At 40.0% G+C, this 17,785-nt stretch overlaps 1 protein-coding gene across 5 annotated transcripts in view; it reads left to right on the top strand.

Annotated features, from left to right (window-relative positions):
- The first annotated feature begins 4,210 nt into the window (after positions 1-4,210).
- LOC100706296 (protein EFR3 homolog B) overlaps positions 4,211-17,785 on the top strand; it is a 30,744-nt gene continuing 17,169 nt past the window's right edge. Inside the window, exons 1-4 of one of the 5 annotated variants that reach the window (XM_005454718.4) lie at positions 4,211-4,403; positions 4,818-4,959; positions 13,690-13,766; positions 17,103-17,230. In XM_005454718.4, coding sequence (XP_005454775.1) covers positions 4,953-4,959; positions 13,690-13,766; positions 17,103-17,230 — 212 coding nt within the window. In that variant the 5' untranslated portion in view covers positions 4,211-4,403; positions 4,818-4,952. Of the gene's footprint in view, positions 4,404-4,817; positions 4,960-5,436; positions 5,887-7,165; positions 7,433-7,589; positions 7,708-13,689; positions 13,767-17,102; positions 17,231-17,785 lie in introns of those variants that run through there. The other 4 variants (XM_019345810.2, XM_019345809.2, XM_005454719.4 and 1 more) reach the window with 4 other exon arrangements.

Raw genomic sequence — 17,785 nt, 5'->3', positions numbered from 1 at the left:
ACTCGTGGAGTCGTTCTTTCAGGACTGCAGGTCACCATCTGGACTGTTTTGAAATGATGTCAAGAACTGCCACACAGCAGAGCTGCAGGAGTGAAGAGTGCAAAGAGGATTAATTAGTCAGCGGCCACTCTTACTGGCCTGTAAAACCGAGGTCACTGGCACCAGGACAACGCCAAGGTAAAGGCAGTGCTCTCTCATTTGGTCAAGTCAACAAATCTTCTTGAAGCGGGGGAAACATTAATGCATTGATGCATATCACTTTAATACACTCTTTGTTTCACTTCTGATAATGTGCAAAAAATAATAATAAAACAGCGGTGCTGCCTCATGCCTTTGGGCTGCTGGTTACTAAACTACCTGTCTGTGAAATTACAGACACAGGGGTGACAAATTCCTTTCATACAGTGCACAGGCAAAAACAACGCCTAAAAGGCAAAGCCAGGTTGAATGTGAGAGCAAGGAAACTGAATCATCTCCCACCTGGCAGCAGGAGCCCAAGGTGCTTCAGCAAACAAAAGGCAATGAAGCTGCCTTTGCTAAACATTTTAATCCAAGTGTTTCTGAGTAGGTGTACAAAGTCACTGCACATCTGTCTAAATATAAATTTCAAGGCTCTTCTTCGTTTTTAACATTTTATTTGTAAGTTGCAGATTTTCATAACAAAACACAAACATACAAGTTTCATGTTAATATCTTATGGATTACCAAAATTACCCATTTGAACTTAAAGAATAAGTTCTAGCTTTTAATGCAAAATCATCAAATACTGTTTCCCATGATAACACAAATTCTGCTTGCTATGTGTGTGTCTGTGTGAAGATGAATAAAGGAGTCATTTCCACATTTAATGCTGAAGCTCAGTGTTGGAAATACAGAGCTCTCCAGTTACCGTTTGTTTTCTAACCCTGAATTACTGACAATCCTTCTATATAAATACAATATTTCTTACAAACACTCCATCTGGTAAGACTTCAGTCAGCAAATCTTCTGTTGTTTTCCTTTCTTATGAAGTAAATAATTAAATTATATTCTGATGGATGAACACATTACTCCAAGAGCAATACCAACATAATATTTTGCTTGGATTACTTGTAATCATTTGTGCATTATCATATACGAGGCTGGTTATTGTTACACAATGGAAAGACTTGTTTTTGCACAATTCAATTCAGTTTTATTTATATAGCACCAATTCACAGCAACAGTTGCCTCAAGGCGCTTTATATTGTAAGGCCTATAATATTAGAAGGAAAAAAGAAACAATTACACAACCACCTATGAAAAAACATTTGGCAACATAGGGAAGGAAAAACTCCCTTTTAATAGAAAGACACCTTCAGCAGGGCCAGCATTGTGCCAAAAAGTGATCAACTGTCATAAGCTAATTTCCATTATTTGTGAAAATTGCCAGTATTTAAACTGTTGTAAATACTTGTTAGCTTATAAGTTGTCAAACATATGTCAAATGTATCTCTCATGAATAATATCGAGACATTTTAAGTCAGAAAGAACATCCCTATTGCAAATTAGAAGCTGCAAACAGTTTTTGGCGAAGTCAGTTGTAAATATCCTTTATTTACCTGGCTAAAAAGACATTAAACGTGCGTTTTTTGAGAGAGAGTTGCCCAAAAGGGGAGAAGAAACTGCAACATATACAACACAATAGTTCTATCAGTATTTTAAGTGGCCAAAAGGACCGGATTGATTATAATGTCGATACAATAATGCAGAGTTGTACGGATATTTGCAAAACAGGCGGTCTCTTTATTTGATATATAACTCTGCATTTTATGCATTATATTTTGCCACATATGCCAGTTGACACTATATGTATTTATTGCTTTTAACAGGTTTCATGGTAACATCCACACAAACTGTACAGGGTAATACTGAGTGTGCAACAGGTTAAAGAAGCAAAGAAAAGCACGAGAGCTGCGATGATTGAATCCCTTACTGGGCTGATGTCTCCAGCTGGCTTGTGGTCATTATTGTTGTAAGCTGGTTAAAGTTTTTCAGACTTGCTTTGCTAATTGTTTCCAGGCAACATGCAAAACCCCTAAGACTGATGTAATGAGTCCCCATCTGTCCCACTGTGACGCTGTGGCTCAGACCTTTCTTGCTGATTACGGTACAACTAAAAATAGCTGCCAGGTCTAAGGCAATTAGTACTGCTTTAACTGCTTCCACATCAACATAGCTCTCTGACACTTGAAATAAGGCACCTTTAAGTATGTTTGCTCCTCAGATGGCACAACAAACAACAAGGGGGAAGGAGTAAAGTGAAGATGAGTGCAGATCACCTTGTAATGACCCAGCTTTTGGTATTCTGTATAAACAAATGTCTGTGATTGTTAATCTACTTTACCTGTTCAGTCTGTGGTTTTCTTTTTTGACTCTGATTGATTTGAACTGTAAACTTGTTTACACCTAACAAGGAGCTAGTCCACTATGGGCAAAACCTCAGAATATATTTAGCATTACGGCTAACATTTCTGGCTACACACTAATGAGATAACAAAAGCTAAACCAGCAACAGAACTGACCTAACAGCCTGACTGTGTGCCAAGGATCGCGCATATGTTGTACACTGAGCTATTTCTGTCCGTTGAAGTGTAGCTCTAACACGTGTGTGAAGTTCTGGCAGTTGTACAAACCTCTTTAAAGTAAGGAAGTGTACAGGTCAGCAGGGGTCAAAGCATTACAGAGAGTACTCTAAAGTAGCATTTCACTGACATTTTACTATTTTCATCAACCACAGAAATCTGTTGAGATAGCCTGCTTCTCAGAGTACTGTTTGTCTCCAGCTAAGAAGCCTCATATCCAGAGACTGAGGCATCATCATCCCAAGCCCTTAATTCAAGTCCCTGAATTCTCTCTGTGGCGGTGAACCCATTTCGTTTTGGCGTCAGGATAAGTATACCTACTGCCCACTCGCAAACAGCAGCTTGAAAACAAACAGATGTCGAGCAATACTTTGAGAAGGCGGCCCCTTTTCTCAATGGATCTCCCCACCCCCAAAGATTGAGGGCCATAGTGAACCCAGTTCCTTATTACAAGTACCTGAATGTTTCACCTATAGTTGAAAACAGTTGTCATCAGCAGGCAGCATAGGACCTCAGCACACACACTGCTTCAGGAAAGTCACCAGTATTTGCATCGATTTCACATGCTGTTTACAGAGGCTTCCATGCTCAGACCTCAAGGCTCGCTTCAAAAGCTGTACAAGCACCTGATCAAACTGTTTGGACTCACAACCTGCACTATGGCCATATCTTGTAGAGCATTTAAAAAATTAAATTAAATTAAATTAAATTAAATTAAATTAAATTAAATTAAATTAAAATGTTATTCAAAACTAACACCACATAAAACACTGATGGTAAAGTAGGGCTAAAAGATCCCGAGGAGTGAATGGCAGGACCAAGTTTTGACAAGGTGCCAGATAAAGTAACATGTTAAATGTTCACTTCCTAATATTTTTCATGCAATGTTAAACTTAAAGTGAAAGAGTGATTATGGACGATAACAAGCTTTTAAATGGCTAAAAAAAACTGATTGTGACTCAGTGCTTCCACCAACTGGTAGAATGAAAGACTATTGGAAAGAAGGATGCCCCATCCTCAGCTGGAAAATACATCAAACACATAGCATCCACATTTAATTTCTTTAAATTAAATGTTTTTTTTTTCTATATCTAAATGGAAAAGGTAAGATTAGATAGCCTTTATCAGTCCCACTGTTGGTAAATTTACAGAAATTTACGAGGGAATTGCATAAATGAGTAAGAAAGGCAGTGTATCCTCCAGTGGAGTCCAGCACTGAATAGAAAACCGTTTGAGGAGTTGATTTAAACACTGTATGGCATTTGAACTATTTTGGAAACAGTATTGGCATCTTCTCTGGAGACAAAAAGACAATATTTGTCATGTATAATGACTACCAGTGTCCTCTTGACTTTTATAATCTTACCAGCTGCTTTGCAACATCAGTAACATTCACTAGACTAAATTAAATTAGGTTATTAGATTAAGGAACTTTTCGCCTAGTACTGTATGTTTTTTTCTGTACTTCAATAAAGCTGTATTATTTCTTATTATGTTTTCAGAATCTCACCCAATAGAGCTTTGTTTAAATATAATGTTTTTTCCCCCTCAGTATTTATCCAGTGATGCAAAGGCAGGGGCAGGTCCTGTGTGAATTGTACATGTTCTAACATGACTAAAGGCTCAATCGAGTGGTGGGCTGTCACCATATTTACGGCTAGCCAGGAGCAACTGCTCTGTTAGCCGTCTGGCTTAACTAAGTAAATGATGTCCCGGCGTAGCTAAACTTTAGTTAAGTTGTCCGCCGTTACCTGTCCGCATGCCTCATACTTTTGGGATTTAACTGTTTTTTAATTCATGGTAAGTAAAAAATGTTTTCCGAAATTAATAAATTCCGGGGGGCCAACGATGTAGTTAGCCACGTTAACGTTAGCATACTTAGCTAGGAGCTGAAAACAGTTATGCCTATATTTGAATCGTAGGAGTTAGGCTTGTTACACCTAGTAGCGACAAGTTCGTGTCTAAACTTAAAAGAAATCAAGGAAATGTACTGGAGTGCTGTAGAATAAAAATGGTTGTTGAATGGGAATGCTAACGTGTAATTATTTAACCGGTAACTCATGATTTCACATTTCTGTCCAGATGCTGGAGGATAATTTCACCACGTTCTTGTCACTAGCTAGGAAAACGATGAGGGAAAATGATAGGTTCGGATATACTCGGTGTTAGCAGTATATATTAGTGCTTCCGCTAATTTGGGCGTTCTAACTTCAGCAGGCCGAAGACAATCCAGCTGCTTTCCTGATTTTCGAAGCAGTGGTGGAGACTCAGCTCAGGACTTAAGTACCACCCATCTGCCCTTGTCTTGGATCCTGGAAAAGCAACGCCTCCTTGTGACTGATATTCAGCATGTCAGGTGCGTTAACGCCAAGCTATTTTACACCTGCTTCATCACTGCCTAGAGTAATAAATCATGTCCTCCACGCGAAGTTGAACCAAACAAAGAAGCCCAAAATGCACACACCAATAAACATACACTCCACGATGAACCACTGCTATCAGATAGAAGGAAAGGTTTTGTTATAGAAGCTTCCCATTGTTGTTTCTTGGCTGGATGATCTATCTGGTCCTGCAGCCAAGTGTGTGAACTTGCACCAAAAATCCCCTGCAGACCTTTTGCCTGTGCTGGCTTCCATAGCTGACATCCATGGCTGCATTCCTTGAATCTCAAGCCCACTCACTGAATGGCTATCCCACAGTGCCCCTTTTGCCCTGCTTCTCTCCACCCTACTCTTTCTTTCTCCCTCTCTCGCCTGGCGAGCAGTCCCGGCTGGATAGTGGGGTCCATTGTGTCAGTGAGATGTTTATTGATGAGAGGGATGCACACGGAGCAGAGCTGCTATAGAAGGACTAATCACTAATCTCTTCGTTAATGCGGACAACCTGTGTATGCAGTGGCATACATTACAAGGAAGCTGTGTGACAAGGACATACAAGTTGGTGTTCAGCGGGGTGTCTTGGTGAAGTTTATTTTTATTTTAAAGTTTTCGGAGAAGTTTTGTTTTTAGGCTTGAGTGTTTGTGTTGGGATGGAAGTTTAGTTTTTATGTGTAGGTGCAGAAACCAAGTTCTATTAAACAAGAAACCAAGTTTTGCTTTTTGTTTTTTTTCATATATACGTTTGGATTTAGGAAGGAAGGTTTTTGTATCTATGAAAGGAGTAGTGTTTGTCTGAGTGTGTGTGTGTCTGTTGCCTGCCATGCCTTTGCCTCCGCCTGATGTCCCGGCCACTCAGAGGCTGGCACTGGACTGTCGTACCCTTCTGGACCATCGCGTTGGCAAGGGTAAGTGACAACATCACCTCCCCTGTGCTCTTTGGGACCCTGCTTTGTTTCAAAGGCAGGGAGAAAGGATAGTGTCACTGAATAGCTGTTTTTTTTACCATACTTCCCAAATGCAATGGAAATGGAAACTATTATTTGGGGTCTGCCTCTCTCAAAGTTGCTTGAGATTTGTTCACAGTTAATCATACAAGGTGCTGCTAAGCAGTGTTACCCAGTTATCCAGGCAGATTTTATTTATTACTACGATCAATTTATTGCCAACTTCAATTAATTGTACAACTGCTGATTTCATTGGCAATCAATGGTGCACTTTTGGGAATTGCAGAACTGAGCTTGATTGATTGATCTTTGCATTCTAAAACCCTGTGAGCTGCTACTATTTTACATAAGAGAGAAACACCTAACATGTTGTTATTTTAGATGTTTAGTTCATTATAAGATCATCTCAGAAGACTGTGAAAACTGTGAACCAGAGAGACTGAGCACTTAATACATATTAAGTACGCATTTGAGCTTTTATGAGTACACTGCACTGCTGCAAATTTGTGCATTAGAACAAATTACATGATGATCGTATCTCTTTTTAATGGCTTAGTGGTAATAGTTATAAAAACGTAGGATTCATTTAAAAGTTCTGCTTTTGTGGCGCATTCATGTTGCTCTGGTGATGAGCTTTGCCACTCGTGAGATGGAAGCGAGCACTGTTGCATTTATCTGCTTGGTTTTTTTTTTTGGTTTTTTTTTCGAAAATGAAACCTGGAAGAGAAAACCTAAACTCTGACTTCATTAAAAGGAATGGTTATTTGCTTTTGTTTATGCAAATATCAGTACACATGGTTATGTAATCTCACATTTCCTACTGTAAGGAAGTGTGGCAGAAGGTTGCATAAGTGCACAAGGAAAAGCTGAATTTAAGTAAAGCGGAAGAGAGGGGAAGATTAATGATGGAGAGGAGGGCAAGAGTGATGCTGGCAGGGGGTGGAGAGAGGGAGACGAGAGGGTTGTGTGGGAAGGAGGTATTCTCCCTTTTCATCTTTGTGGTGCACATTTCGCTCTTATTCTGTCACTCCTTGCCTTTTTTTTCCCTCTGCAATTGAGAGCTAGATTATAAGTGAGTTTGGTGTGCTTGTATGCACGCTTGCATGTCAAAATCTGCACTGCCCCCGTTGAGAAGGAGCACTGTTGCAGAAGAATGGGAAAATCCAAGGTCATCACGGCACGCTTTCCTCTGACGTTGCCTCTCAGCCCCTTTTTGTGCGCAAGTGTGTGAATGACTGTGTGTGTGCCTGCATGGCAGGGAGACTGTGTGTGTGCGTGTGTAACTCATAGCAGCGAGCCAGCCTCTGCACCAATCACGGTGCACATTCATATGCCTTTTAGCTCCAAGCACACGTGCAGGCATTTATCCCAGGGTGAGCGGTGCGTGTGTTTGTGTGCATTTTCAGTGCCTCTAGGCACAGCAGTGTGTCTGCATGAAGAACTGAAGCTGCATTAAGAAAACATAAACGGCCGTAGTGAGCGACTTCCACATCACGACTAATGTACGGTAAGGTTAACAATCCTTTTCCATTGCGTATTGGTCTGTGCATTCTGGGCTGTGTAAACATGTGAGTAATGTCAGGCATCCGGCGTTTAGCCTGTTTTCCTACATTCTACAAAGACGTTTCCTTCTCGGCTTTCTTGTGCTAAAAAGCAGTTCTGACTAGAGTGTAGCAGCTCCTGAAAGCGCGTTATGAGAACTTGGACACTTAAAAGGATACTCACTGTTACATTACAGTAATAAATTACTCGGGGACTCTGCTTTGAAGATGTTTATATTTGGTAATAGACACTTATTTACTCCTAACTATCACTGATAATGTTTCCTTCTGTTATAGTTGGTGTTAACAGGGTGTGTTCTCTGTCAGTGTATTATGTCTTTGCTAACTCTGGTTAACTTTGGGTGTTTGTGTTATAACCTTGTGTTCATACGTTTATGATTCTTCAGTATTTTAGATACTGTGCGTTAAATTATGTTTCTTTAAAAACAGAAAAGCTCTGATAAGATCATTTTTAGATTCGATAAAATCCCCCAGATGGTTTTTGACATTTATTTTGGCTCTGATGTTACTGGGGCATGTTGATATATAGTTAATTGATTAGTGTTAATTAAAAATGTAGCCAGCTTTGCTTTGAGTTGCAGACTGTTGATGGAGTAAGGTTTTGGTTTGGAGTGGATTTTTAACACAGGCGCTTCAAACTGGAGGCTGTACAGTGTGCTCAGCGTATAGCGTCTGTGCAGGTTTAAGGGATTCATAGTGTGTTGGACCAGGCTTGTGTTATATAGATTTGTTGGCAGCGGGGTCTGGGCATCAGTGTGTTGGTCGGATTACACCAGCCATGTTTGCTTCCACCCACACTGATCGAATGTGTGCTGTGAGTCTGGCTCATGGCTTAATTGGCTGAAAAACGGATGTATATGATGTTTTCCTTATCAAATTCCAAGATATATTTTCCAGTACCTGAAATATACCTAAGCGATATGGTGGGCAGGTATGGTGGAGTGTTATGGTTATATATAAGCAGGACATTTGAGTAGTTTTCATGTCATCCCCAAATATTTTTATTCCCTGTCACGCTTCCCAAAAGGCTGTCACCCTCTCAGCTATGATATATGCTCCTCTCCTCATCTGCTGTACAGTATTCCCAAACTCAGTGACAGCGTCTGTGCATACTGGTTAGCTGTTGAAATGGCCTTGTTCATTATTTGCTATTTGCTTACGCTCTCCTCGTTTCTCGTTTGCTCTCCGTGTTGCCAGATTCTGCTGTGTGCTTGCATTTCTTTGTGTGAGTACAACGTTTGAAGATGTTTGCTGATGTAAAAATAGCAGGACTTTGTCTCTCTCCCCCCTCCCTCTTATGTAATGACACCCCTGAAGGGCAGCTTGCTTTGTAACCCTCATGAGAAGTGATGTGTTTCTTGGGCAAGTATGTATTTTTACAGCAAGGTCACTGTATGCCTGTGTGTCAGCGTTGGCCTTCAAAACCACCGCTTTGCATGACCCTAGGTGAAGGTGAGGTCTGAATGTGCACCTGCAGTTCTGTTTCCTAAGTATACGCACACCTCCATACACACAGGCAGATATTAAGTGTGTTAAATATTGTTGTTGCTGCGTGTCAGGACTGTATTTATTCTCTCTTATCCGCCATGTGACTTCAGGCACAACAGAGCAGATTTGGGACAGCAGGTGCAGATGACACTGCAAGATGCGTAAAACGTCATGCACCACCTTGTGCATGCACATGTATGTTTTTGTAGCATCATTTGAGATAATTTCTGTTGTTTTAGGCAATAGTTATTTATTTTTTTAATTTAGCAGTAGTGTCTACAGCTGATACGTGGGACCCACAGTGCAGTTATTAACACCTCATGGTGTTTGTGTAAGTGGGTGGAGGATTTTTTTCCTTTTTTCTGTTTTTTTTTTTTTTTTTTTTTTAAATTGTTATTATCATGCAAAAACATGTCTTCTGTAGCTATGTATTTTTGCTTTACTCCATTTTTCTCACTTCAGCGTACAGATTTTTCCTCCCTTCTCTCCATTTCTCTCTCACCCTAATGTGGAAATGTTAAGCTGATATCCTGGGGGATATGGAGAGTGTAATCTGTTAATGTACCGGCCCATTGTTACAAGGATAAAAATAGATTGCGATTGGCTGGCTTCTTCCTGTGGCGATTTGAAGGATGGTGACCCCCCCCACTCCCCCACCCTTACATGTGTGTATATACCCACTCATAACTTCATGCTGGAAGATTGTGTAGCTTAACATCCAATTAGTAGCAACAGATGTTCACCTTGCCGTTGTATTAGTGTTAGATCTACAAGTGATTTATTGTTCCTGTGTTTCAAGCTCGTCAGTGTGTTGCTCACAGTGTTTGCTGTGTAGGTTTTATTCCTTATGTGAGTCTGTGTGGAGGAGCTCGGTGTCCAGCCCATAAATGTGTTGTCACCTTGCAGCGCAGAGTGGGTGGATGTCGTGAGACCCCCTGCTTTGTGCTTTTCACCACTGTCGACCAAATCATTGTGCACCCACTTTGTTTTGCCTTCTAAGTTTTTTTTCTCTCTAACTAACCCATCATTATCAAAAGCACAAAACAGCCTTCATTCCTTATAACAGAAACTGAGCACAACTCTGAAACATCAGAGGAATTTCTGTGCCAGTGAATCAGCTGGAGAAATTTCCTCAGAGAAGTGGTATTGCAGTACACACATTACAGTTAGAGTGCCAGCAGAATATGTAAATGTTTTAAATGGCGGTAGTTTAATTTTGTGTTATAACGACCTGTGGGTGTAATCGGCCCCTTTGAGCCACATGAAATTTCCCCTTGTGGGACTAATAAAGGTATATCTTATCTCATCTTATCTTATCTTATCTTTCATCAAGTTTGTTGAGTTGTAGAAACAAATATGCTGTTTGGTGTCGTTACAAAAAACTGTTCAGCTGTCAGCTGATCTAATACTGAAGTAAAGAGCAACTGGTTACAATTTTTTAAAAAAAGGAGGAAAAAGGCAGGCTATATCCAAATGCTGCATCACAAGTGTATGAAATAGCATGCAAATATATTACATAATTTAGTTTATTTAGAAATGACTTTCCAAAAATCTTTTTTATGTGCAGCTGACAGAGAGGACAGGACAGATTTGTCCTGGACAGAGCAGATGCAATAAGTAGCACTAATCTGTGACTCATTCAGCACATCTCATTTCACCTCCCCCATCACACTCCTATCTCTGTATATGTCTTTCTCTCGTTCTCCTGCCCATTCTCTGTCTGTCCGGTACCCTTTCTTCTCAAGACTGGGGACCTGCTGTATTTTTTTTTATTAATTCAGTGTTGACTCCTACACTCATGCCCTGAGCCACTACAGCAAGGATGTGAACAGGAGGTGGATGGAGTTTAAGTGGGTGCAGGAAGGGAAGGAGAGTTGCAGAGGCCTCATTAGTGTTTGAAGTGATAGAGGAAAGAGAAGAAGTGCTACGAGTAGACTCACACTTCCCTGAGATGAGCACAGGGATGACAACTCCTGCCGAGTTCAACATAACTTTTAGAGAGCAGACATGAGTCTTGAAAAACAGGAGCGCTTTTAGTACTCAAAGTGATAACTTTATTAAAAGGTCTTTTAGGGACATCTTATCTGTTCTTGCAGCTGCCTTGCCAGGCTTAGGTCACTGATAATGTAGCAGAAGGCTACTAAGTGTTGATACACAGCCTTGTTGCTTGGTCTAAATGACGACCTCTATAGCAGCAGTGCTCAGAAGTCTAAATAGTCTCAACACTCATTTTCTTTGTTTTTTTTTTAATACTGGGAATTTATTTAAAATGTTAAATGTGTGTTTGTTTTCAAAAGTTGGTTGGACAAAAAAGCAAGATAAGACAAAGTGTCTGAAAATATTTCGTTTTTAATTTTTCTCTATTGTTATACTATGTGACTTGGATTGTGCTTGTGCTTTGAAAAAAACCCCTCACGCATGCACATCTCTTGGAAATAAACCATTTTCCACCTAAAACTTTGCTTTTGTCTTGAGAAGGGACTCAGGGTGCATTGGCTGATGTTTGTTTCCTTGATTTTTACAGTTTGATGATTTATTGTTGAGGATGCACTGGGCATTTTGTCATTTTTGCCACCTGTTGTGCCAATTAAGCGCTAGATTGGATAGTCCTGTTTCTGTAGGAGTGCAAGTGTCTCACATTTCAGGCTTGAAAGGTGTCCCTTTATAATTAACTTTGGTAATGCATGACCTCTTCTCACACATTTCAGACTTCCAACAACTTCTTGTGATGAGAAGTTAAGAAAAGTTCAGTTTTTCAAGCAGCAACACATGTCCCAATGAAGACAATTGCTTACACAATTAGCTATCATTTCCTGTCATGATTGTACTAACAAAGACACTAGGGATGAAGTAAAAAAATTGATACAACATGGTATTGCGATATCTTGTGTCGTTATATTGTGGGTGTTACACACTCATGGTTTGATATCAGTGTTTGATATTTACCAAGTAATATCTTAATACGTTAATATACAGATATGACTCGTTATGAACAAATATTGAAGAGTGCATAAAATTTTTACATTTCCTGTCTTTGTCTTAATAGATACGTTGCTAACACCAATGCATGGTGATTATAATCACTTACCATTTATTTAACAAGGGGAAATGTTGTCACGTCCAAATAAATAGGCTTTTATTGCATTTCACACAGTATTTTGCAAGTCATATTTGTCAGTTCTGGCATAGCGTGAGCAGTGTTGATGATGGTGTTGTTTGAAGAACAGAAAATAGCTTTTTTGGTAGTAGTGTTAAAAATAAATATATTACCTTGGTGTTGAGTTGGGAGATGGTCTATAAATGGAATGGAAGCCATTATTGCAAAGGTGTAGCAAATAGACCGCTAATAATGTTGTCTGTGTGCTCAGAATGGGTTTTTTAGGGCCATTTCATGAGACTGTGTAACAGCAGTGAAAATAATGATTAAAAAGGGAAGAAGATGACGTTGGGAGAAAGGAAGGGTAGATGAAAATCTCTTTCTTAGTGCACTGATTTTCTTTTCTTTTAATAAACGTTAAATACCTCCTGTCTCTATTTGTGTCAGAGAACCATTCATTACTTGCCTGCAATGCTGACTGCATTATGACCTACTTTTTTCGTCTAGCTTTATGACTCTAAAACTCACACGGTGAGTTTAAAGGAAGTAAGATCGGGGGGAAAAATGCATGTATGCTTCAAAGGTAAAAGCGTAATTTGGGAATTTTGGAGGGTGTCCCTTTTTCATTTTCACAGGGCCCCCCTTATGACTCATCACTGCTGAATTCCCTCAACCAATCATGTCAGCTCTCTGCCTCTCTGCCTGGCTTGCTTTCTCCTCAGTGCAAAGTCAGAAAAAAATCACTGTTCACAGTTCGTACTTCGTGCTGCATCATTCTCTTTAAGGCTGTCTTGACTGAGAGAAAGCGAGGTGTGTGTGTGCGTGTGTGTGCCTGTTTCATCTCAGTGGCATTGCTGTCACTGTAATTGTCTGGTGACCACATTCCTTCCATATGTTGGTGTCCTAAAGTGTCTTTGCACAGAATCGCCTTGAGTTGACACGTGTTTTGTGACATAAAGGTTCGGTTTGATAAATCTTTTTAATCCTAAAAACAAAAGTTTGAGTGATTATGTCATACCCATACCGCATGATGCAGGTGTATTGTGTGTGTAGGAATTTCTTTAAAAGCTGACATGAAGTCACCTTCTACTGTACACATTTTTTTTTTATTTGTCTCAGGCTATATGCATTTGTAAGTTCATGCGTTTATATTTACGTATGCTGCTAAATTAATGATATTACGGCCTGACTATTGTCAGTTGACAAAAATGAACAAATCCATTTTGTCCATTTTCCTACCTGCAGTTGTTTTTTCCTTGCTGACAGGTCAGTTTGACTTCTGTTAAAGTTAATGTTTATTTTCTGTAACTTATTTTTCTCCAGCTTTCAACCATTACTTCTGTTGTGAGAGCAATAATGTGAAGTCATTAGTTGCTGAACTGGAATGACTTTTTTATTGCCCATTTGTTGCAGTGTTCATTGAATCGGTACCGAAATGTGGCTGATTTGAGACTACCTCATTACTTTGGCTGACAGAGTGCAGACTAATACTACTACCAGAAAAAGAAAAAAGGAAAAAGACCTGATTTATTGTATTTCTATCAGTCATACTGCACAAGCCTAATTGAGCACTTCTCTCTTGTTTTTGTTTTTCCTCTCCATTTTCTCCTTCCTCAGGGGTTTGTGGCTGTTGCGGGGCACTCAGGCCTCGGTACAAGAGACTGGTAGACAACATCTTCCCAGAAGATCCAGAGGTGAGAAGTGACTCTTTCTGGGGTTTTTTATTAATACCTCATGTTGTTCTCTTTCATGTTCAAAGTCAAAATACCATTCTTCTACATAGTGTAGAGTTACATATAGAAATCACTTGGCGCTTTCGTATCTGTGGATAAAAAATAACTGGGGTCATTGTACGTTAAGGATAAAAATTGAGCTTTGCCAGGTTTAGCTGGTAGGATCCATCTGTGGTTTCTTTGCTTGCAAATATAAATAGTTATGACAATTTATATTTAGGAGGATTTATATTGAGCTACATAACTGCCTTCTTCAAAGCTCATCTTTCCTACCATTTTTCTGATTTACTGAGATCTGATGCAGATGACTCATAAAGGGAATTAATCTGGGCTGAGACGAAGAAGCTGATTTGCTGTTCATTACTGCCTCAATGCTGCTGCAGTAACCCACTTTACCTTTTAGATCTATGGTCTGCAGTACAGGGGCATGCTTATACTTAACTCTTTTTTCCCCCGCCCTGTTTTCTGTCTCTGTGAGTCTGTGCACCTGCTTATTGTGACGGGGCGATCGTGGCTCAAGAGTTGGGAGTTTGCCTTGTAATCGTAAGGTTGCCGGTTCGAGCCCCGGCTTGGACAGTCTCGGTCGTTGTGTCCTTGGGGAAGACACTTCACCCGTTGCCTACTGGTGGTCGTCAGAGGGCCCGGTGGCGCCAGTGTCCAGCAGCCTCGCCTCTGTCAGTGCGCCCCAGGGTGGCTGTGGCTACAACGTAGTTTGCCATCACCAGTGTGTGAATGGGTGGATGACTGCATGTGTAAAGCGCTTTGGGGTCCTTAGGGACTAGTAAAGCGCTATATAAATACAGGCAGCCTCGCCTCTGTCAGTGCGCCCCAGGGTGGCTGTGGCTACAACGTAGCTTGCCATCACCAGTGTGTGAATGTGTGTGTGAATGGGTGGATGACTGCATGTGTAAAGCGCTTTGGGGTCCTTAGGGACTAGTAAAGCGCTATATAAATACAGGCCATTTACCATTTATTGTGCTCCAAAATGAAACCTGCAGTGGCTGAGTCTGTAACTAATGGTGCTCCAGCAGATTAGGCATAATTAAGATGTCCGATAATGTTGACTCGTAATTGTGTCACATCGTGTGAGCATGTGTATGTGTGTATATATGCATTTATTGAAGTACTTGTTTTCCTTTTTATTTGTTTTCGCTAAAAAATACATTTGGAAAAGAATTGAGGTCCTATATAATTTGTAAATGTGCAGTGGCTGGGTAGTGAAACTGGAAAATTCTGAAATGTAACGACCAAAAAAAGGTACTAATTTCACTGGTGCTTTCTCTGTCTTCTCTTAAAAAGTGTGTTGATGGTTTGGATAAGAAGCCATGTTTATAGCAAAACTTAACAGTCAAACTGGTTATTGGGCATTAAACTAATTTCAAGAAGATGGTAGTTGGTAGCGCCTTTTTCATACTCAGGTATGACAGCAGATGTGCTCTCTTAGATGAGAATTCAGATATATAAAAACAATGACTGCATCCTTTTTTTGTGCATGCTGTGACATTACCACTGAGGCACTTACATTAAAAGGGGCATTGTTATTGTTCATCCTGCTAAAATGTGTCCCTTGGTTAGAGACACATCCCCAGCTAACTGTGAGTGAGCTGTTTTGAACATATTTTGATGTGCTATTTTTTTGTGCGTGTAAATGGCAAATTATATGTGTAACTTATAAATCTTCCTTTTATTGTTATGTACAGGATGCTTGGATTGTATAAGTAGTTCCGCTGGTGCTCATGTCTTCATCACAAGATTTATCATTTTACTGAGATTTACCCATTTTCATTTATACAGTGTCTATGAAAATAACTTTTTTTTTCTGTTAATACGGGTACAGTATTGAGAAAAACAAAGTACACCTTCTTCCAGTTCTAAGGTTTTATGTGTCAAGACAATAAAAATCATGTTTTAAGTTTTGGAAATTTGCTAGTACAAAGCAAAGAAAGAAAGACACTGGCAATTACCTTTCAGGGTGGTTTCCAATCTTCCCAGTAGTGAGTGGATATCCCATCATCTCAAAGTCAGACCGTGCAATGCTCAGAGAAACTGACACCCCCCCCCCCCACCCCCGAAGGAAACAAAAACAAAACTACATCTCAGACTCTAGCAAATTTAAATGTTAAAGTTCACGACAGTACAATTAGTAAAAGGTTGAACAAGTATGGCTTGTTTGGCAGGGTTACCAGGAAAAGGCTTGGTAACCCTCTTTAAAAAGGACATGACAGCACAGCTTATGTTTGCAGAACTGGATCTGAACAAACCATGAGACTTCTGGGACATGACCTTTGGACAGACAAGACCAAAATCAAGATGTTTGGCAAAACCAAATGCAGCATATCAGCACAAACACCTCATACCAACTATTCAGTGCAGTGGTAGAGGGGTGAAGATTTTGGCTTGTTTTGCGGCCACAGGACCTCTGCAACAGTCATTGAGTCAGCCATGAACTATAGTATAGCAACTAAGTATTCTAGAGTCGAATATGAGGCACTATGTCTGACAGCTAAAGCTTGAATAAAACTGGGTCGTTCATCAGGACAATACTCTCAAGCACAGCAGCAAATCTGCAACAGAATGGAGGAAAAGGAAAAGAATCGAGGTGTTGCAGTAGCCCAGTATAAGTTCAAAGCTCAACCTGATTGAAATGTTTTGATGGGACCATAACAGATCTGCGCTTTTATAAAGACAAGTGGGCCAAAATTCTTCCATAAGGTTGTCAGACACTAAAAACAGTTACTTCAAGTTGTGACTTTTAAAAGCTACTGAAACATGGGGTGTACTCTCTTTTTTGTAACACACCGCTCATGTCTCGTCTTTCCGGATGTGTAAAACCTTCAAATTTTATTTCATTCGCTCCTTCTTTTGGTCTTGTCCGAATGTAAGTGAGATCTCAGTGGACTGTTGGTGTTTTTAGCTCTCTCTTCCCCCAGACCAAACTGAAGAGCAGTAAAGTAGGTCAAGGGGAAAAGTAGGAGTGAAAACCTGATGATCTAGTTATACTCGTTGATTTGGGGTTTTTTAGAAATGAATAGATTTATATTTGTCACTAAACACGCACAGTTGCATTAGCACAGAAATATTTCTGGAACAACAATTTTATAAATTATTATCCCCATTGACATTAAAAAAAGCTGTAAAAGTAAACTGAGCCAAAGCATGTTAGTGAAAATTAACTCATGTATATATATCCTATCTGACAACTTTTTTTTTTTTTTTCTTTTAAATTCTGGGTTAACTGCTCCTTTGGTTTATTGCAAAGTGTCTCACTTTTGCCGTCTCCCTCTGTCACCCACCTAGGATGGTCTGGTCAAGGCCAACATGGAAAAGCTGACATTCTACGCCTTGTCAGCTCCAGAGAAGCTGGACCGTATCGGAGCCTACCTGTCTGAGAGACTGTCAAGGGATGTGGCTCGGCATAGATATGGGTGAGCTTCAACTGTAGTCTCTTAAACATTTGCTGTTTGCGCATCTTTTGTGTTTATTCTTTGCCACATATCAGTTTATTTAAATCTAGCACAACTGAAGCTGTAACATAAAAATTCTGGGAAGATTTTGAGGTGGCTTTGCTGTTGGTAATAGGAAAAGTGGTGCTTGTAATATCCTTTCATCAAAGAGATTTGTTCTGATCTCTGCACAAGATCTGAGCTTATCAAAGCGCTTAAGACTGTGCTGTAAAAATCCTTCTTTGTATTCTGTGTGCGTGTTCTTGACCCCGTTTCCTCGTTACATTCGAAACTCACTGTCACTATGTTCGCAATATAACCAACAGGACATGGAGGAAAATTGGTCTGTTTTTAATAAAAAGAACATGATTGGTTTGGGTTATGTGGTGTGATGTGTTTGTTCAGTCTGCACTTACTTTATATTCCACTGAAGTTGTTTTTCTCTGAGCACCCTGCAATGATTCTCACAAATGCAAACAGCCTGTACAGATTATATTTACACTTGGCAGAGTCCAGCTGAATATGTTCAGTATGCCT

This window comes from Oreochromis niloticus, linkage group LG15, assembly GCF_001858045.2.
Source record: "Oreochromis niloticus isolate F11D_XX linkage group LG15, O_niloticus_UMD_NMBU, whole genome shotgun sequence".
NCBI classification, from domain to species: domain Eukaryota; kingdom Metazoa; phylum Chordata; class Actinopteri; order Cichliformes; family Cichlidae; genus Oreochromis; species Oreochromis niloticus.
Note: the sequence above shows the minus strand (reverse complement) of the source record. Positions and strands in the feature narration are given on the sequence as shown.